General features: G+C 43.4%; 1 protein-coding gene across 4 annotated transcripts in view; it reads right to left on the minus strand.

The window, feature by feature from the left end:
- The window catches only part of si:zfos-2326c3.2 (mitogen-activated protein kinase kinase kinase kinase 4), a 264594-nt gene that overhangs the window by 23966 nt on the left and 225075 nt on the right, over window positions 1–15553 (minus strand). For all 4 annotated transcript variants that reach the window (XM_052020805.1, XM_052020803.1, XM_052020804.1 and 1 more), the window contains 2 exons: window positions 11924–12024; window positions 1362–1511 (listed from right to left, as the gene is read on the minus strand). In XM_052020805.1, coding sequence (XP_051876765.1) covers window positions 1362–1511; window positions 11924–12024 — 251 coding nt within the window. The remainder of the gene's footprint in view (window positions 1–1361; window positions 1512–11923; window positions 12025–15553) is intronic.

The raw sequence follows: 15553 nt of genomic DNA on the forward strand, positions 1-15553 counted from the left end.
ATACCCGTCACAACCTGATGAGGAGTTAACCTATTTAAGACAGAAGTGTTAATCCCTCCATTAAAACACTGAGAGAGAAATGCCACACGACTCAATAAGAACTGTCCCATCCTGAGGCAGAAAGTAGTGAGCTCAAGGCCCATGCACGAGCAAAATAATCCATGTTGACTCTGCAGCACAGAATAAAGGAGCCCTGCACTGTTGGAAGGGCTGTCTTACAGATGAGATGTTAAACTGAGGTTTCCACCTGTTGTCTCAGGCTAATGTGAAAGGTTTGCATGGTACTATTTTGAAGGGCATGAGCATATTCTCCCTGTTGATCGAGTTAAAAGTTATCCCCTAAATGTAAGAAAAATGAAGGGTTTTCAAAGGGAAGGGTTAGATTGATCGTGGGGTAGGTTTATATGGGTCGGCACAACATTGTGGGCTGAAGGGCCTGTATGTTTATGCTTAAATCTTGCTGTGCACAAATTTCCTAGCTTGCTATAAAGATGACACTTCATTGATAGTAAAGAGCTGTGAAAAATGCCATATAAATGCATTAGTTTACAATTAGTCTCTTTAATGCAGTACATGGTGCCATTAATTCTGTTTAATGGAAACTTCACTGGTAAGATATAGAATTTATCACCCACCTCACTGTTTTCACCTTCACCTTTCCCTCTCCCTACCTGCCTCTATCAGAGTTTTTCTTTGTTTGCCTCCATCCATCATCCACCTGTCTCTGTCTCTCAACTCCACCCCTCCCACACCCCTTCCTGGCTTGATCTGCCCGTCATCCTTTACTCCTCCTAGGTCCACCAATCATCTACTGGGCCCCGTCTCACCATCTCACCACTCCCCCTCTCCTCGTTATACTGGCTATCTCCCCTCTTAGACCTGTTGCAGGGCTTCAACCCAAAACGTCGAGAATTCCTATCCCCCCCACAGATGCTGCTTGACCCATTGGGTTTCTCCAGCAGATTGTTTGTTGCTCCAGATTCCGACATCCGCAGACTCTTGAGTCTCCAAATTATCCGCATTGTTGCTTTGTACATTGCAAGTGCCAAACTACGTGGTAGAAAAGGCACTACACGTAGAGAGGCAACTACCCAGGCAGTCTTTTTCCCAGGTCACTTCATAGTAGGGCTAATAGTCATCTGTGGTGACATGTCTAGATCACCCAGATCATTTTTAAATAAAGCAGTGTATGCCCTATGTCAAACACCAGTTGACCTTGGAAATGGGGCCTGTGCTGTGGATTCAATATATTGGCAGAGAGTTGATGCTTCTAACAGGGTCACCTGTTTTGTTTCAGCGTCAACACCACAAAGCTAAACCCCTCACAGGATCTGAACTGCTAAGAGACCTGAAACTCTTACGTGAGTCGGAAGGTAGATGTCGTAAACTGTTCCCGAGTCAACGTCAATGCCGTGGAATCCCGACGTGGATCCATAGATTGCTTTCAGCCTCTGACCTTCCTCAACTGTGAGATCCACTGCCAGTGGTTTATGTCGGAGAGATGAGAAAGACTGCAAGAAAAGAAAGATCTTGGGTATATTTGGTAATGTCATACTTTAACACCAGTGCAGTTTAACAACTGGGACACTGAGGAAACTGTTTATACTTTGGTATGGATCAGAACATCTAAGAAGAGAAGAGGAATTGTTACAATGGTGTTGGTATTGGTTTATTATTGTCACTTGTACCGAGGTACAGTGAAAAACTTGTCTTGCATACCGATCGTACAGGTCAATTCATTACACAGTGCAGTTACATTGAGTTAGTACAGAGTGCATTGAGGTAGTACAGGTAAAAACAATAACAGTACAGAGTAAAGTGTCACAGCTACAGAGAAAGTGCAGTGCAATAAGGTGCAATTTCAGAACAAGGTAGATTGTGAGGTCAGAGTCCATCTCATCATATAAGGGAACCGTTCAATAATCTTATCACAGTGGGACAGAAGCTGTCCTTAAGCCTGGTGGGATGTGCCCTCAGGCTCCTGTATCTTCTACCTGATGGAAGAGGAGAGAAGAGAGAATGAGCCGGGTGGGGTGGGGTCTTTGATTATGCTGGCTGCTTCGCCAAGGCAGCAAGAGGTCCAAGGAGGGGAGGCTGGTTTCCGTGACGCGCTGGGCTGTGTCCACAACTTTCTGCAGTTTCTTGCGGTCCTGGGCAGAGCAGTTGCCGTACCAAGCCATGATGCATCCAGATCAGATGAAATCATAACAAAGGTGAACACTGCCATTGTGATTCCTTTCTTTATATTGTGATTCCTGTCTTTAGTTTTAAAAAAAGAGTTGCTGTTTCTTGAGGTCCTTTCAGTTTGTCAGTATGCTCTCATCATTACAACTTGTGGCCAGGTTAGGTCAAACATCCTTCAGCGACTGCCTGCAATTAGTAAGGTTGCCAATTCTAGTAGAATATGGTCCCGATGGTGTCAATGGCATGGCATGCTGCAACACACCACTGTCGGCCACTTGTCACCTCCATCTTCCAAAATCTCCAACTTTCCACTACAATTGGCATTGTGTTCAGCACAGACATTGTGGGCTGAAGGGCCTGTTCCTGTGCTGTACTCTTCTACGTTCTGTGTAATCGGAAGGTGAGAAGATATCTCGTAATCTGATAGGAGGATCATTGACAATAAGGCAGCTTCTTCTCTCTGCCAACACTAATGTAATTATAGAACATAGAACATAATTATGTCATGATGCCCCATGATTTATCCTAGGTACACTCAGAGCACTGCCGGGGATGCCAGGGCAATCCTGGAGGATTGGTTACATTAGCCGCCCAGCATGAGATGTCTCCCTTGGAGGTTTTTCCAGTTAGTACCCAACCCAAACAACAAGACCAGTTTTCTATGTTCTACAAAGTTAGTTATTTTCAGCCAGCATGTCATTCAGGGGCAAGAAAGGTCTCCCTGCTTCTGAGGCTCATTGTTAACGTATGTGTGTGAATGGCAGGGGAAGGGAGGTCAGGGTTGGATTTTCAGAATGGGACAGTTTATGAAGCCTCATATGAATAATTAGCACTTGGCCGACTGTTGATTGAAAAAATTTGGCATCAATGGAACCAACAAGATGTTCAGTGGGGAAGGGCAAAGGGAGACTGATATTGATTAAAGAAATGGCATCTATTGGTTCACTCCACTTCCTCTTAAATACAATAGAGTCATAAAGCACTACAGCACAAAAACAGGCCTTTCAGCCCATCTAGTCCATGCTGGCCTGGTTTTCTGCCTAGTCCCATCTACTTGTATCCAGACCATAGCTCTCCATACCTCTCTCATCCATGCACCTATCCAAACCTCTCAAATGTTACAATTGAACCCACATCCACCACTTCCACTGGCAGCTCGTTCCACACTCACACCGCCCTGAGTGAAGTAGTTCCCCCTCAGATTCCCCTTAAGTATTTCACCTTTCACCCTAAACCAATGACCTCTAGTTCTAGTCTCACCCAACCTGAGGTGAAAAAGCCTGCATGCATTCACCCTATCTCTACCCCTCATAATTTTGTATACCTCTATAAGATCTCCCCTCTTTCTCCAGCACTCCAGGGAATAAAGTCCTAACCTATTCAATCTATCCCTGTAACTCAGTTCCTCAAGTCCCAGCATCATAGTGTAAATTTTCTCTGCACTCTTTCAAGCTTATTGATATCTTTCCTGTAGGTAGGTGACAGAACTGCACACAATACTCCAAATTTGGCCTCACCAACGTCTTGTACAATTTCAACATAACATCCCAACTGCCATATTCAGTGTCCTGATTTATGAAGGCCAATGTGCCAAAAGCTCTCTTTACAATCCTATGTACCTGTGACGCCACTTTCAAGGAACCATGGACCTGTATTCCCAGGTCCCTTTGTTCTACCACACACCTCAGTACCCTATCATTCACTGTGTAAGTCTTACCCTGGTTTGTCCTCCCAAACTGCATCGCCTCACACTTGTCTGCATTAAATTCCATCTGCCATTTTTCAGCCCATTTTCCTAGCTGGTCCAGATCACTTTGCTGCCTTCCTCGCTGTCCACTACGCCCCCAATCTCGGTGTCGTCCACAAATTTGCTGATCCAATTTACCACATTATCACCTAAATCATTAATAAAGATGATAAACAACAACGGGCCCAGCACTGATCTCTACGGCACGCCACTAGTCACAGGCCTCCAGTCAGAGAGACAACCATCTACTACCACTCTCTGGCTTTTCCCGCTAAGCCAACGTTGAATCCAACTGGCTACTTCATCCTGAAAGCCAAGTGACTTAACCTTCTGGACCAGCGTCCCATGTGGGACCTTGTGAAAGGCCTTGCTAAAGTCCATGTAGACAACATCCACCATGTTCTCTGGATCAACCTTCCTGGTAACCTCCTCGAAAAACTATAAGATTGGTTAGACATGACCTGCGACGCACAAAGCCATGTTGACTATCCCTAATCAGGCCCTGTCTATTCAAATACTTATATACTGGTCATTGACTTCAGGAAAGGGGGTGGTGTACATACACCTGTCTACATCAATGGTGCTGAGGTCGAGAGGGTTGACAGCTTCAAGTTCCTGGGAGTGAACATCACCAACAACCTGTCCTGGACAAACCACGTGGATGCCATGGCCAAGAAAGCTCACCAGAGCCTCTACTTCCTCAGGAGGCTAAAGAAATTTGCACCATAGAAAGCATCCTATCAGGATGTATCACGGCTTGGTATGGCAACTGCTCTGCCCAAGACCGCAAGAAGTTGCAGAGAGTTGTGGACACAGCCCAGCGCATCACGGACACCAGCCTCCACTCCTTGGACTCTTGTTTTTACCTCTCGTTGTCTTGGTGAAGCAGCCAGCATAATCAAAGACCCCGCCCACCAGGACATTCTCTCTTCTCTACTCTTCCATCGGGTAGAAGATATAGGTGCCTGAGGGCACTTATCACCAGACTTAAGGACAGTTTCTATCCCACTGTGATAAGACTATTGAACAGTTCCCTTATACAATGAGGTGGACTATGACCTATGACCTCATGCCCTCATGATCTACCTTGTTGTGACCTTGCAACTTATTGCACTGCACTTTCTCTGTAGCTGTGACACTTTACTCTGTACTGTTATTTTTTTTACCTGTGCTACATCATTGCACTCTGTACTAACGATGTAACTGCACTGTGTAATGAATTGACCTGTAAGATCGGTTTGTAAGACAAGTTTTTCACTGTACCTCGGTACAAGTGACAATAATAATAAACCAATACCAATATCCTGTCCCTCAGAATACCTTCCAATAATTTACCCATGACTGACATCAGGATCACCAGCCTATAATATTCTGGTTTATTCTTAGAGCCTTTCTTAAACAATGGAACAATATTAGCTATCCTCCAGTCCTCCAGCACGTCACCTGTGGCTAAGGATGTTCTAAATATCTCTGCCAGGGTCCCAGCAATTTCAGCACTAGCCTCCCACAAGGTCCCAGGGGGCACCTCGTCAGGCCCTGGGGATTTATTCACCGTAATTTGCCTCAAGACAGCCAACATCTCCTCTTCTGTAATCCGGATATGATCCATGACCTCACTACTCTTTTTCCTCAGTTCTTTAGACTCTGTGTCTGTCTCTCGAGTAAATGCAAAAATTCATTTAAGATCTCCTCCATCTCTTTTGGCTCTATGCATAGATGTCCACGCTGATCTTCAAGAGGACCAATTTTGTCCCTTGCTACCCTTTTGCTCTGGGAATCTGATGTAAAAACAGAAGTGTTCAGCTGGTCAGGTAGCATCTGAAGAAAGATGTTGAATCAGTGTTTCAGATTGATGACATTTCATCATAATGCTGGAGGAACTAGTAGAAGCGGGAACAATTGTGACATTTAAAAGACATTTAGACAGTACGTGGATAGGAAAAGTTTAGAGGGATATGGGCCAAATTCCAGCATATGGGACTAGCTCAGTTAGGCAACTTGGTTGGCGTGGACAAGTTGGGCCGAAAGGCCTGTTTCCTTCTGTGCTGTATAACTCTATGATTCTATGACTGCAGAGAACTCAGGATAGGACTTTATGAAATCTCTCATGACTGAACAGCCCATCACAGAGTGGTTGCCAAAATACTAGACTTTGCCATTCTGATTAATGGTCATCGATCTGAAATATTAACTCTCTCTTTCTCTCTCTCTCTCTGTCTCTCACTCTGTCTGTCTGTCTCTCTCTGTCACTCACACACTCACACCACATTTGCTGTCTGCTCTGCTGAGTGTTTCCAGCATTTTCTATTTTTAGTTGATTTTAGCAATGCTCTTTTGGGCTATTAATGGTTTAATGTTTATTAGCTTTGTATGACTTCCTTGTGCTAATTTAATGGCGATGCTAAACTCATTAAAGTTAATTTACGTTCTTGGCAGCCAGCAAACATCCAGTTTACCATATAAAGTATATTTAATTGACATTGAACCAATAAGATTCAGCTGTAGAAAACTGTTGAATTTTGCCCTTTAATTTCTCCCATTTCAGATATTTTCTCATGGAATAATTGCAAGGAAAGAACCTGCATTTATCATTCAGAGCCAAGGAACTATCATTAACTCCTCGTTACTGTTGCAATGTAAAAAGAAATCCAACAGCTTGGGTGTGTACAGCAAGCTCCCAGCAACATCAATGTGATAATGACCAGATGATCATTTAAACGGTGCTGCTTGAGGGAGAACAGAAATTGCAGGATTATTCTACACTTCTTTAAATAAAACCTTTCATGAAGAGGCAGGTGGAGCCTCAGCTAAATAAGCCAAATCATGCAGATTTGGAGGGAATCCCTGGCTCTAACTTTATAGAGTCATAGAACGATACAGCATGGAAACAGGCCTTATGACCCAACTTGTCTGTGCTAACCAAGTTGCCTAACTGAGCGAGCCCCGTTTGCCTGCAATTAGCCCATATCCCTCTAAACCAGTCCTTTCCATGTCCCTGTCCAAATGCCTTTTAAATTATTTGTGTGTCACAGGGTGTTCAGGGCTGCTGAGTGGTTAATGAGTCTGTGATAAGTCGAAGGTCCAGTGCTGGCACATTCCACTGCCCGCTCCATCCTGGGACTCACCCTTGATGCACATAAGGATCTTGGGCTCCACTTGATGTACATATCCAAGTCCATAGGTCACTGAAAGTGGCCACACAAGTAGATAGGGTGGTAAAGAAGGCACTTGGCATGCTTGCCTTCATTGGTCGGGAAGTCATGTTGCAGCTACATAAAACATTGGTTAGGCTGCACTTGGAGTACTGTGTGCAATTCTGGTTGCCCCCTTACAGGAAGGATGTGAAGGCTTTGGAAAGGGTGCAGAAGAGGTTTACCAGGATGCTGCCTGGATTAGATAGTTTCAGCTACAAGGATAGGTTGGACAGCCTTGGGTTGTCTTCTCTGGAGCGGCGGAGGCTGAGGGGAGACCTAATAGAAGTTTATAAAATTATGAGAAGCGTAGATAGGGAGACAGTCAGAACCTTTTTCCCAGGGTAGAAATGTCAAATACTAGAGCACATGTGTTTAAGGTGAGGGGAGAAAGTTTAAAGAGATGTGCGGGGCAAGTTGTTTTTTAAACAGAGAGCGGTAGGTACCTGGAAGCTGCTGGGGGAAGTGGTGAAAGCAGATATGATAAGAGGCTGTTAGACAGACACATGAACATGCAGGGAATGGAGGGATATGGATCATGTACAGGTAGAAGGGATTTAGTTTGATTCGGCATCGTGTTTGGCATAGACATTGTGGGCTGAAGGGCCTGTTCCTGTGTTGTACTGTTCTATGTTCCATGGTTGACCTAGGTGTGGAGCTCTGGTGTGCTGGAGGGGGTGGAGGTGTACGTTAAGCAGAGGAAGGCTTGTGCATGGATCCTCTGACTATGAAGGAAGAAAAGTGCAGATCTGCACTTTACTTACTTAACTTATAAGATATCTTTATCAGTCACATGTACAGTGAAGTGCATCTTTTGCGTAGAGTGTTCTGGGGGCACCCCTCAAGTGTCGCCACGCTTCTGGCGCCAACATAGCATGCCCACAACTTCCTAACCCGTATGTCTTTGGAATGTGGGAGGAAACCGGAGCACCCGGAGGAAACCCCTGTTGCATTTTAATTTTTTTAATTATCTGTTAGTATTTTAATGTGATTTCAATGAAATGTGTATATCTTTATTTTAATGTTTAATATAATTTATTTTTTAAATTATTCAAATCTACTGTCATAGATTTTAAATGTCTCTAACTGTCAGAGATTTTGAAAATTGCTAAAAAGCTTTTGACAGCTGGTGAGCTGTCAACGGCTATCAGTGGCCTGGGGAGTGGGGCCTCAGGAAGTGCTGCCTGGGGTCTGTTTACCTGCAGAATATCTATCAGGTGCAGAGGGTCTGCTCAATCAGCCCTTCACACCTGGCGGAGATCAAGTCCCATCAGATCTGTCCGAATGTCTCATCTGAAAATGGAGCCACTGACGGAGCAGCCCTCTCTGTACTGCATGGTGCTGAGGTGCCACTTCTTTTGGAGCGAAGCCTCAACCAGCAACTTTGTGAAAAGTGCTTTCATTGAATCAAATGAACAAACAGCACCCAGTACACATAGTTAAACATTTCATATAATCTCCAAATAATTGATATGTAAACAGTGAAGATTATTTGCAGCTTTAGTTTTCTCCTGAACCATTCTAATGTTTTTTTATTTGGACTGTTCTAAATTATTGCTAAACAAATATCAATGTTGCAAATATTTTTCTGCAGATTGTTTGTTTACAGGGCATTCTTCTCTTTCAGCTATCCCTGGTTAGACCATTAGTTTAGCAATTTTGTTATTAACCCCAGAATTTAGCTATTAACCCCTGAATCGTCTCAGAGGTATCTTGTGTCCGGCAGCCTGAAGCCTCTGTGTATAAGGTGGTATTAAACTCAAGGTAATTGTAAATAAGAGATATGGAATCAAACCCCAGCACAGGCCATTTAACAGCTATCTCCAAACTATACTTACCAGTCTCAACACATTATTTTTCAGAATAAGAAATCACTGGGTGTTAGCATGCACCTTAATGCTTGAATGATGGAGCAGACTCAATGGGCTGAATGGCCTAAATTGGTTCCTATATCACATGGTCTTCATTTGGGCATTACCCTCTTGGTGCTCAGAAGTCATGCCTTCCCATTGCTTTCTCATAATCTCATGAATATGAATATGAGATACAGGAGTCTGAGGGCATGTACCACCAGGCTCAAGGACAGCTTCAATCCCACGGTGATAAGACCATTGAACGGTTCCCTTATACGATCAGATGGACTTTTGACCTCACAATCTACTTTGTTATGACCTTGCATCTTATTGTCTACCTGCAATACACTTCAATGTAGCTGTGACACTTTACTCTGTATTCTGTTATTGTTTTTACCTGTACTACCTCAATGCACTCTGTACTAACTCAATGTGTCTGCACTGTGTAATGAATTGACCTGTACGATCGGTATGCAAGGCAAGTTTTTCACTGTACCTCGGTACAAGTGACAATTATAAACCAATACCAATACCAATCCTTTTTCAGCCATTCTTGTTAGGACAAACTTTCCATCTCAGGAATTTGCCAAGTGAATCGTTTCTGGACACCCTTCACTGCTAACTGGGAGTTGTAACTCAAATCAGCCTGATGCTCAAAGGCATTTTTATTTTTATTATTCAATAATAATAAAAAACAACCCTCCTGCAGCAAAGAAAATCTTTGCTCCGGGATTTACTTCCTTATGGAAATGAGTCTTTAGCGTGGGCTGTGAGTGATTCATTGTTGCAGGAGTTGATGTTGCTCATTATACTCAAGCTCACTGAATGTAGCACAGCAGGTGGAGAGAACTCCCACAGTTGCTGCTTGTAGTGAAGTTGTAAATGCATCACCTGTGAGTTTTTATTCGGTTGCATTTTGATTTAGAGACTGATGGTTATGCCACAACTGGCCTATTGCATTCACACTTTGAAGAGGATGTGAAGGTCCCAGCAGAAGAGATGTATCAAAATGATTACAGAGATAAAGGAATTCGGCAGCAGTGCAGAAGCCAGGCTTGTTCTCCTTGGAGTAAAAGAAGGTGGACAAGGACTTAATTGCAGTGCACTTCATTACATCGAATGGGCTTGAGCATAATGAAGACAGAAAAGCCTGAAAGCACGTACCACCAGGCTCAAGGACAGTGTCTATCCCACTGTTATACCGGTTCCCTAGTACGATAAAATGGACTCCTGACCTCACAAACTACCTCGTTATGGCCTTGCACTGCACTTTCTCCATAACTGTAACACTTGAATCTGCATTCTGTTATTGTTTTCCCTTGTACTACTCAATGCACAATTTACCAATATTAACTCAGTCAGTAATCGATCCTTCACTTCCCCCACTGAAGATACCAATAGCAGATAGCTTGAGGACCCGAGCATAGATTCAAAGCAAAACATAAAGGAAACAGGAGGAATATGAGGAAACACATTTTTGTGCAGAGTGCTGATGATCTGGATCTCAATATCTGCAGGGGTGATGGAAACAGAATCAATCAGGGCATCCAGAAGGGACCTGAGTGGGCAATAATTTGCAAGGTTACAGGGAATGGGACGGGCTGGATTGCCAAATGGCCTCCTCTGTGCCACAGCAATTTCATGAAACAGGTTATTAAATCAAAGGTTAGTGAAGTAAGGTGGGTACATAGGTACAGTGAGCTGTGATCCAATTAAAGGGCTTGAGTTTCCTTTCTCTAATACTCCATTGTTATAAAATATTAATGGAGTGTTTCTGGAAACCCTCAGCAGATCCAGTAGCATCTTAAGGAGAAGTGGCCATCAACTTTCTTGAGGAGACCAGTTCTCAGTGCAGAAAACTGGAATGACAGGTTATTCTAGTGCTGGTGTTGGGCTTGTTCCTGAAGCATGAACCTATACTTCTTTGTGTAGAAACTAAGTGGTCTTTTGACGTTAATTCTAGATTTCAAACACATGCAATTTATTTGTACTTTCAAATGTGTTCACTGCAAAGAAGTTGACCCAAGTATCTGTGGTCACTTTTGAGTTGATATTGTGAGATTAGCTTCATTGTGAGTGTCATATTTAATTCTTTCAAACCTGTCAAACTGAGTTATTGTTTGAAAGACTTCAATGTGACTCTTGTTCTCATGACCTGATCCACTTCTCAACTCCATTAACCTAAATAAGGCAGGGAATTAATAGACTCAGAAAGTGGAACATTTTTAAAGCAATATATTCCAGAATCCTTGGGAGTTAACACTGAGAGACCAAAGAGAACGGTGTGCTGAATAAGTAGGTCATGAACATATGAGCTGAATTCCATTGAGAAGTTCAATTATTTACAGCACTTTTTTGCTGTTAATGTGGCTTGCTGTTAAAATAATCCTTGTACATTTTTTCTAAGCAGCTGTATTCATTTACTAACTAAGGTCACAATAGACCTTTTTGCTCGATGGACAAATAGCTGACAAAAAGAGCAAGGGGGTGACACAGAGAGAAAATTTTAGGCATCGACTGAAAGCTGACATAGTGTGCTTGTGTTTGTCATTATTACCAGTAGGCCTTATTATCAAGTCACTGTGGGAGTGTACACTGGTAACCTAACATTCTGACATACATCAGGGCAGGTTGGCTCTCAAAATTTATCAGCCCTTGGACTCTGACAACATCCTTGCTGCTGTAGCCTGACCCGATGCAAAGCAAAGCAGACAACTAATCCAAGGGCTGTTTGAATGCTTTTCCAGGTGAGTAACCAGTGACCTGCTGTAACCATCTCTGCTCCAACGATTTCAGTGTGGTAAATTGTGAACATGAACTAACTTTTCCAAGGAGTAGTGTATGACCTAATGCAACCATGTCAAGCCACTGACAATCTTTAATCATCACACTGGTCAATCCTTGACTGTTGGCTTATGTGAAATGAGTTTCCCAGTGAGTTATCTTACCTTAAATGCCATAAATTTGTGATATGGTTTTGGAGCCCACGCATAGACTTCAACAGAATTCCTCAGAGCAATCACTAGGAATTTTATCCTTTCATATTTAACTGTGGAAAAAAGAATTAATGTTGCAGTCATTTTGTATTAAAATTAATTGATGTATCAAAATACAGGATAAAATTGGGTCACACATTAATCAGTGATAATCAGAAAATGTTTTTAATTTTGGCAGTGATTAGTCTGAGAATTGGCTTTACACCAGTGTGACTGATCTGGAATCCACTGGGTATTTGTAACTGACCCTATCCATATATAGGACACACACAAGGGTCAGTCACAAACCAATTCCTCAAATGAACCTGAAACCTATGTTCAATTTGCTTTGAAAGCTTATTAATGAGAGACTGTATCCAGCTTGAATATAAATAAAACTGCAGATGCTGGAATTCTGAGATAAAAACAAATTTGCTGGAAACGCACAGCAGGTCAGGCAGCATCTGCGGAAAGAGAAGCAGAGTTAATGTGTCAATTCAAAAATCCTTCACCAGACCGAGGAAAGAGAAGTAAAAAAAAAAATTAGTTTTAAGTTGCAGAGAAGGTGACAGGAGGGACGGATAGGACAAAGGAAATATCTGTGATGGGGTGAGGCTGGGTTCTCATGGGGATTGGTTGAGGGTGTTGTCCAGTCAAGTGAGTTAATGGGAGCAGTGAAAGGTCATATTATGGACAGAGAAGTGTGGTGTGTTGAAAATGGCAGGGCTGTGGGACATGTTTAGCAGGTCAGGTTGTACCAATGGAAAGCTAAAAACTGAGCCAATAGCATAGTTGGATGACTTACAGCACAAATGGCCGATTATGATATAGGCAGAGAAAGAAAGTTACCTGAAGTTGGAGGTTCGATACTACCTCCCAAAGGTTGCAGTGTGCCCAGGTGGAAGATATTCCTCAAATGTGTGTAGGGCTTCATTATAACAGTGCAGGAGGCTACAGACCAAGAGGTCAGAGTGGGAATGGGAATAGGGAATTAAAGTGGCAGGGAACTGAAAGCTCAGGGACACTCCTGCGGACTTAATGCAGGTGCTCGCAAAGCAATCGCCCAATCCGACTTTCGTTTCTCCAATGCAGAGAAGATCACTTCGTCGCAGAGTACAGCACAGAAACAGGCCCTTCGGCCCAACTGGTCTTTGCCGACCCAAAGTGCACCATCCAAGCTAGTCGCATTTGCAAGCCTTTGGCCCATAACCTTCTAAACCTTTCCAATCCATGTACTTGTCCAACTGTCTTTTATAAGTTGTTATTGTACCTGCCTCAACCACTTCCTCTGGCAGCTCGTTCCACATGGATACCACCCTTTGTGTAAAAAAGTTGCCCCTCAACTTCCTATTAAATCTTTCCCCTCTCACCTTAAACCTATAAACTCTAGTTCTTGATTCCCCAACCCTGGGAAAAAGACTGAGTGCCTTTGCCCTATCTATGTCCCTCATGACTTCATACATTGTGAATACCAAATGCAGAACACTAGATTGGAAGAAGTGCAAGTGACGAAGGACTGCTTGGACTCCTGGATGGTGAGAAGGCCATGTGTTGCATCTCCTGTGGTTGCATGGGAAAGTGGCGGGGTGGGGGGAGAATTGGGATGTGATTTTAGCTCAGATCTTCTTATCTTATTCACATGTCCCACAGCCTTGTCATTAATTTTTTTAAAATTTAATTAACAACACATTATGTAAATACACTGCCTCTATTAACCTTATCAGAGATAATTCCCTTTATTCTCTTCATCCCTCCCCCACCTTCTGACTTGCGAACTGTTTTGAGTCACAAACACTTCACAGGAATGGAACCTTGTCCTAACCTGGGGAGAACCTGTACTTTCTTTGCCTCATGTCACATGTTGGGCCAGTTCTAAAGCATTTGATGCTCAGCTGCAAGCAAATTTCCATGGCTGAGAAACTCCATCTCTTAGCACTTTTACTCCAACAACATACAATTGGGAATGTACTTTTTCTAGTATAAAATACAATGATGACCATTATGCATCACTCTGAAAGTCCTCAGGGCACCTCATAGAACATAGAACATTACAGCACAGTACAGGCCCTTTGGCCCACGATGTTGTGCCAACATTTTATCCAGCTCTAATATCTATCTAACCCTTCCCTCCCATATAGCCTTCCATTTCTCTATCATTCATGTGGCTATCTAAAAGTATCTTAAATGTCCCTAATGTATCTGCCCCTACAAACTCTGCTGGCAGTGCGTTCCACGCACCCACCACTCTCTGTGTAAAAAACTTACCTCTGACATCCGCCTTATATCCAATCACCTTAAAATTATGCCCCCTCGTGTTAGCCATTGTCGCCCTGGGAAAAAGTCTATATGCAAGTCTGACATGATTCCCACATCAGGTGAACATCAAATGAATCATTCTCTGTACAATGTTTGTTTTTAGAGAGTTGCCAGAGAAATTATTCCTTGTTGCTCCAGGAGTTTCGGTCGTTGGTACTCCTCAGACAAACACGTTTTTGTGGTGGGATGCAAGACTGGGATGCCATGAAGTGATTCCTTTTACTTAGCTTTTATGTTCCAGGCAACCACCCACTTCCACAGCACCAAGAACTTCCATCCCTCCACACACCAGTTTTACTCTCCCAAGAATACCAGACCCACAACTGCCTGTCACCTGATTTCCAACTCTCCTAAATTCACTCACCTCCTGATCACCAGCCTCCTGACTGGACCCTTCAGGTTGCCCCAGGGTAGACTCCATTGCAATGCCAATATCCGGCCAGCAGAACCATCCTGCTCTCATGGCCTAACCTTGTCTGCTAACTGGCCCTAAGCTCTCCCCACTACTGCCTGTGCCTGGTCTTTGTTCTGCAAGCTTCTCTTCACTGGGATGGAACAAATCTTGTGTAACGCATATTCAGTAGCACCTAATACTTGAGCCTCAGACTCCACTACAGTTTGCAATGGTGGGGCCATGACAGAAAGCATCAATAACCATATAGCAGTCTTTAATAGAGCACTACAATTTTGAGACCCGTAGTTTTAATTTCACTTAAAGCAATTGTGTTATGTCCCCACGTTAGCCACCAGTTCATAACTTCACACGAATTCCCTCCATTTGTCCAAGTCCATAGCTCCCTGAAAGTGGCCACACAAGTAGTTAGGGTGGCAAAGAAGGCATATGGCTTGCTTGCCTTCATTGGTCAGGGCACTGGATATAAGAGTTAGGAAGGTAGTGCAGCGGTTAGCGTAATGCTATTACAGCGCCAGTGACCCGGGTTCAATTCCGGCCGCTGTCTGTAAAGAGTTTGTACGTTCTCCTCATGTCTGTGTGAGTTTCCTCTGGGTGCTCCAGTTTCCTCCCACATTCCAAAGACGTATGGGTTAGGAAGACGTTAGCACGTTATGTTGGCGCTGGAAGCATGGCGACACTTGCAGGCTGCCCCCAGAACACTCTATGCAAAAGGTGCATTTCACTGTGTGTTTTGATGTACATCTGACTTATAGAGCTATCTGATCTGAGGAAATCATGTTGCAGCTATATAAGACTTTGGTTAGGCTTCACTTGGAGTATTGTGTTCAATTCTGGTCGCCCCATTACAGGAAGGATGCGGAGGCTTTGGAAAG

This window comes from Pristis pectinata, chromosome 8 (assembly GCF_009764475.1).
Source record: "Pristis pectinata isolate sPriPec2 chromosome 8, sPriPec2.1.pri, whole genome shotgun sequence".
Lineage (NCBI taxonomy): Eukaryota > Metazoa > Chordata > Chondrichthyes > Rhinopristiformes > Pristidae > Pristis > Pristis pectinata.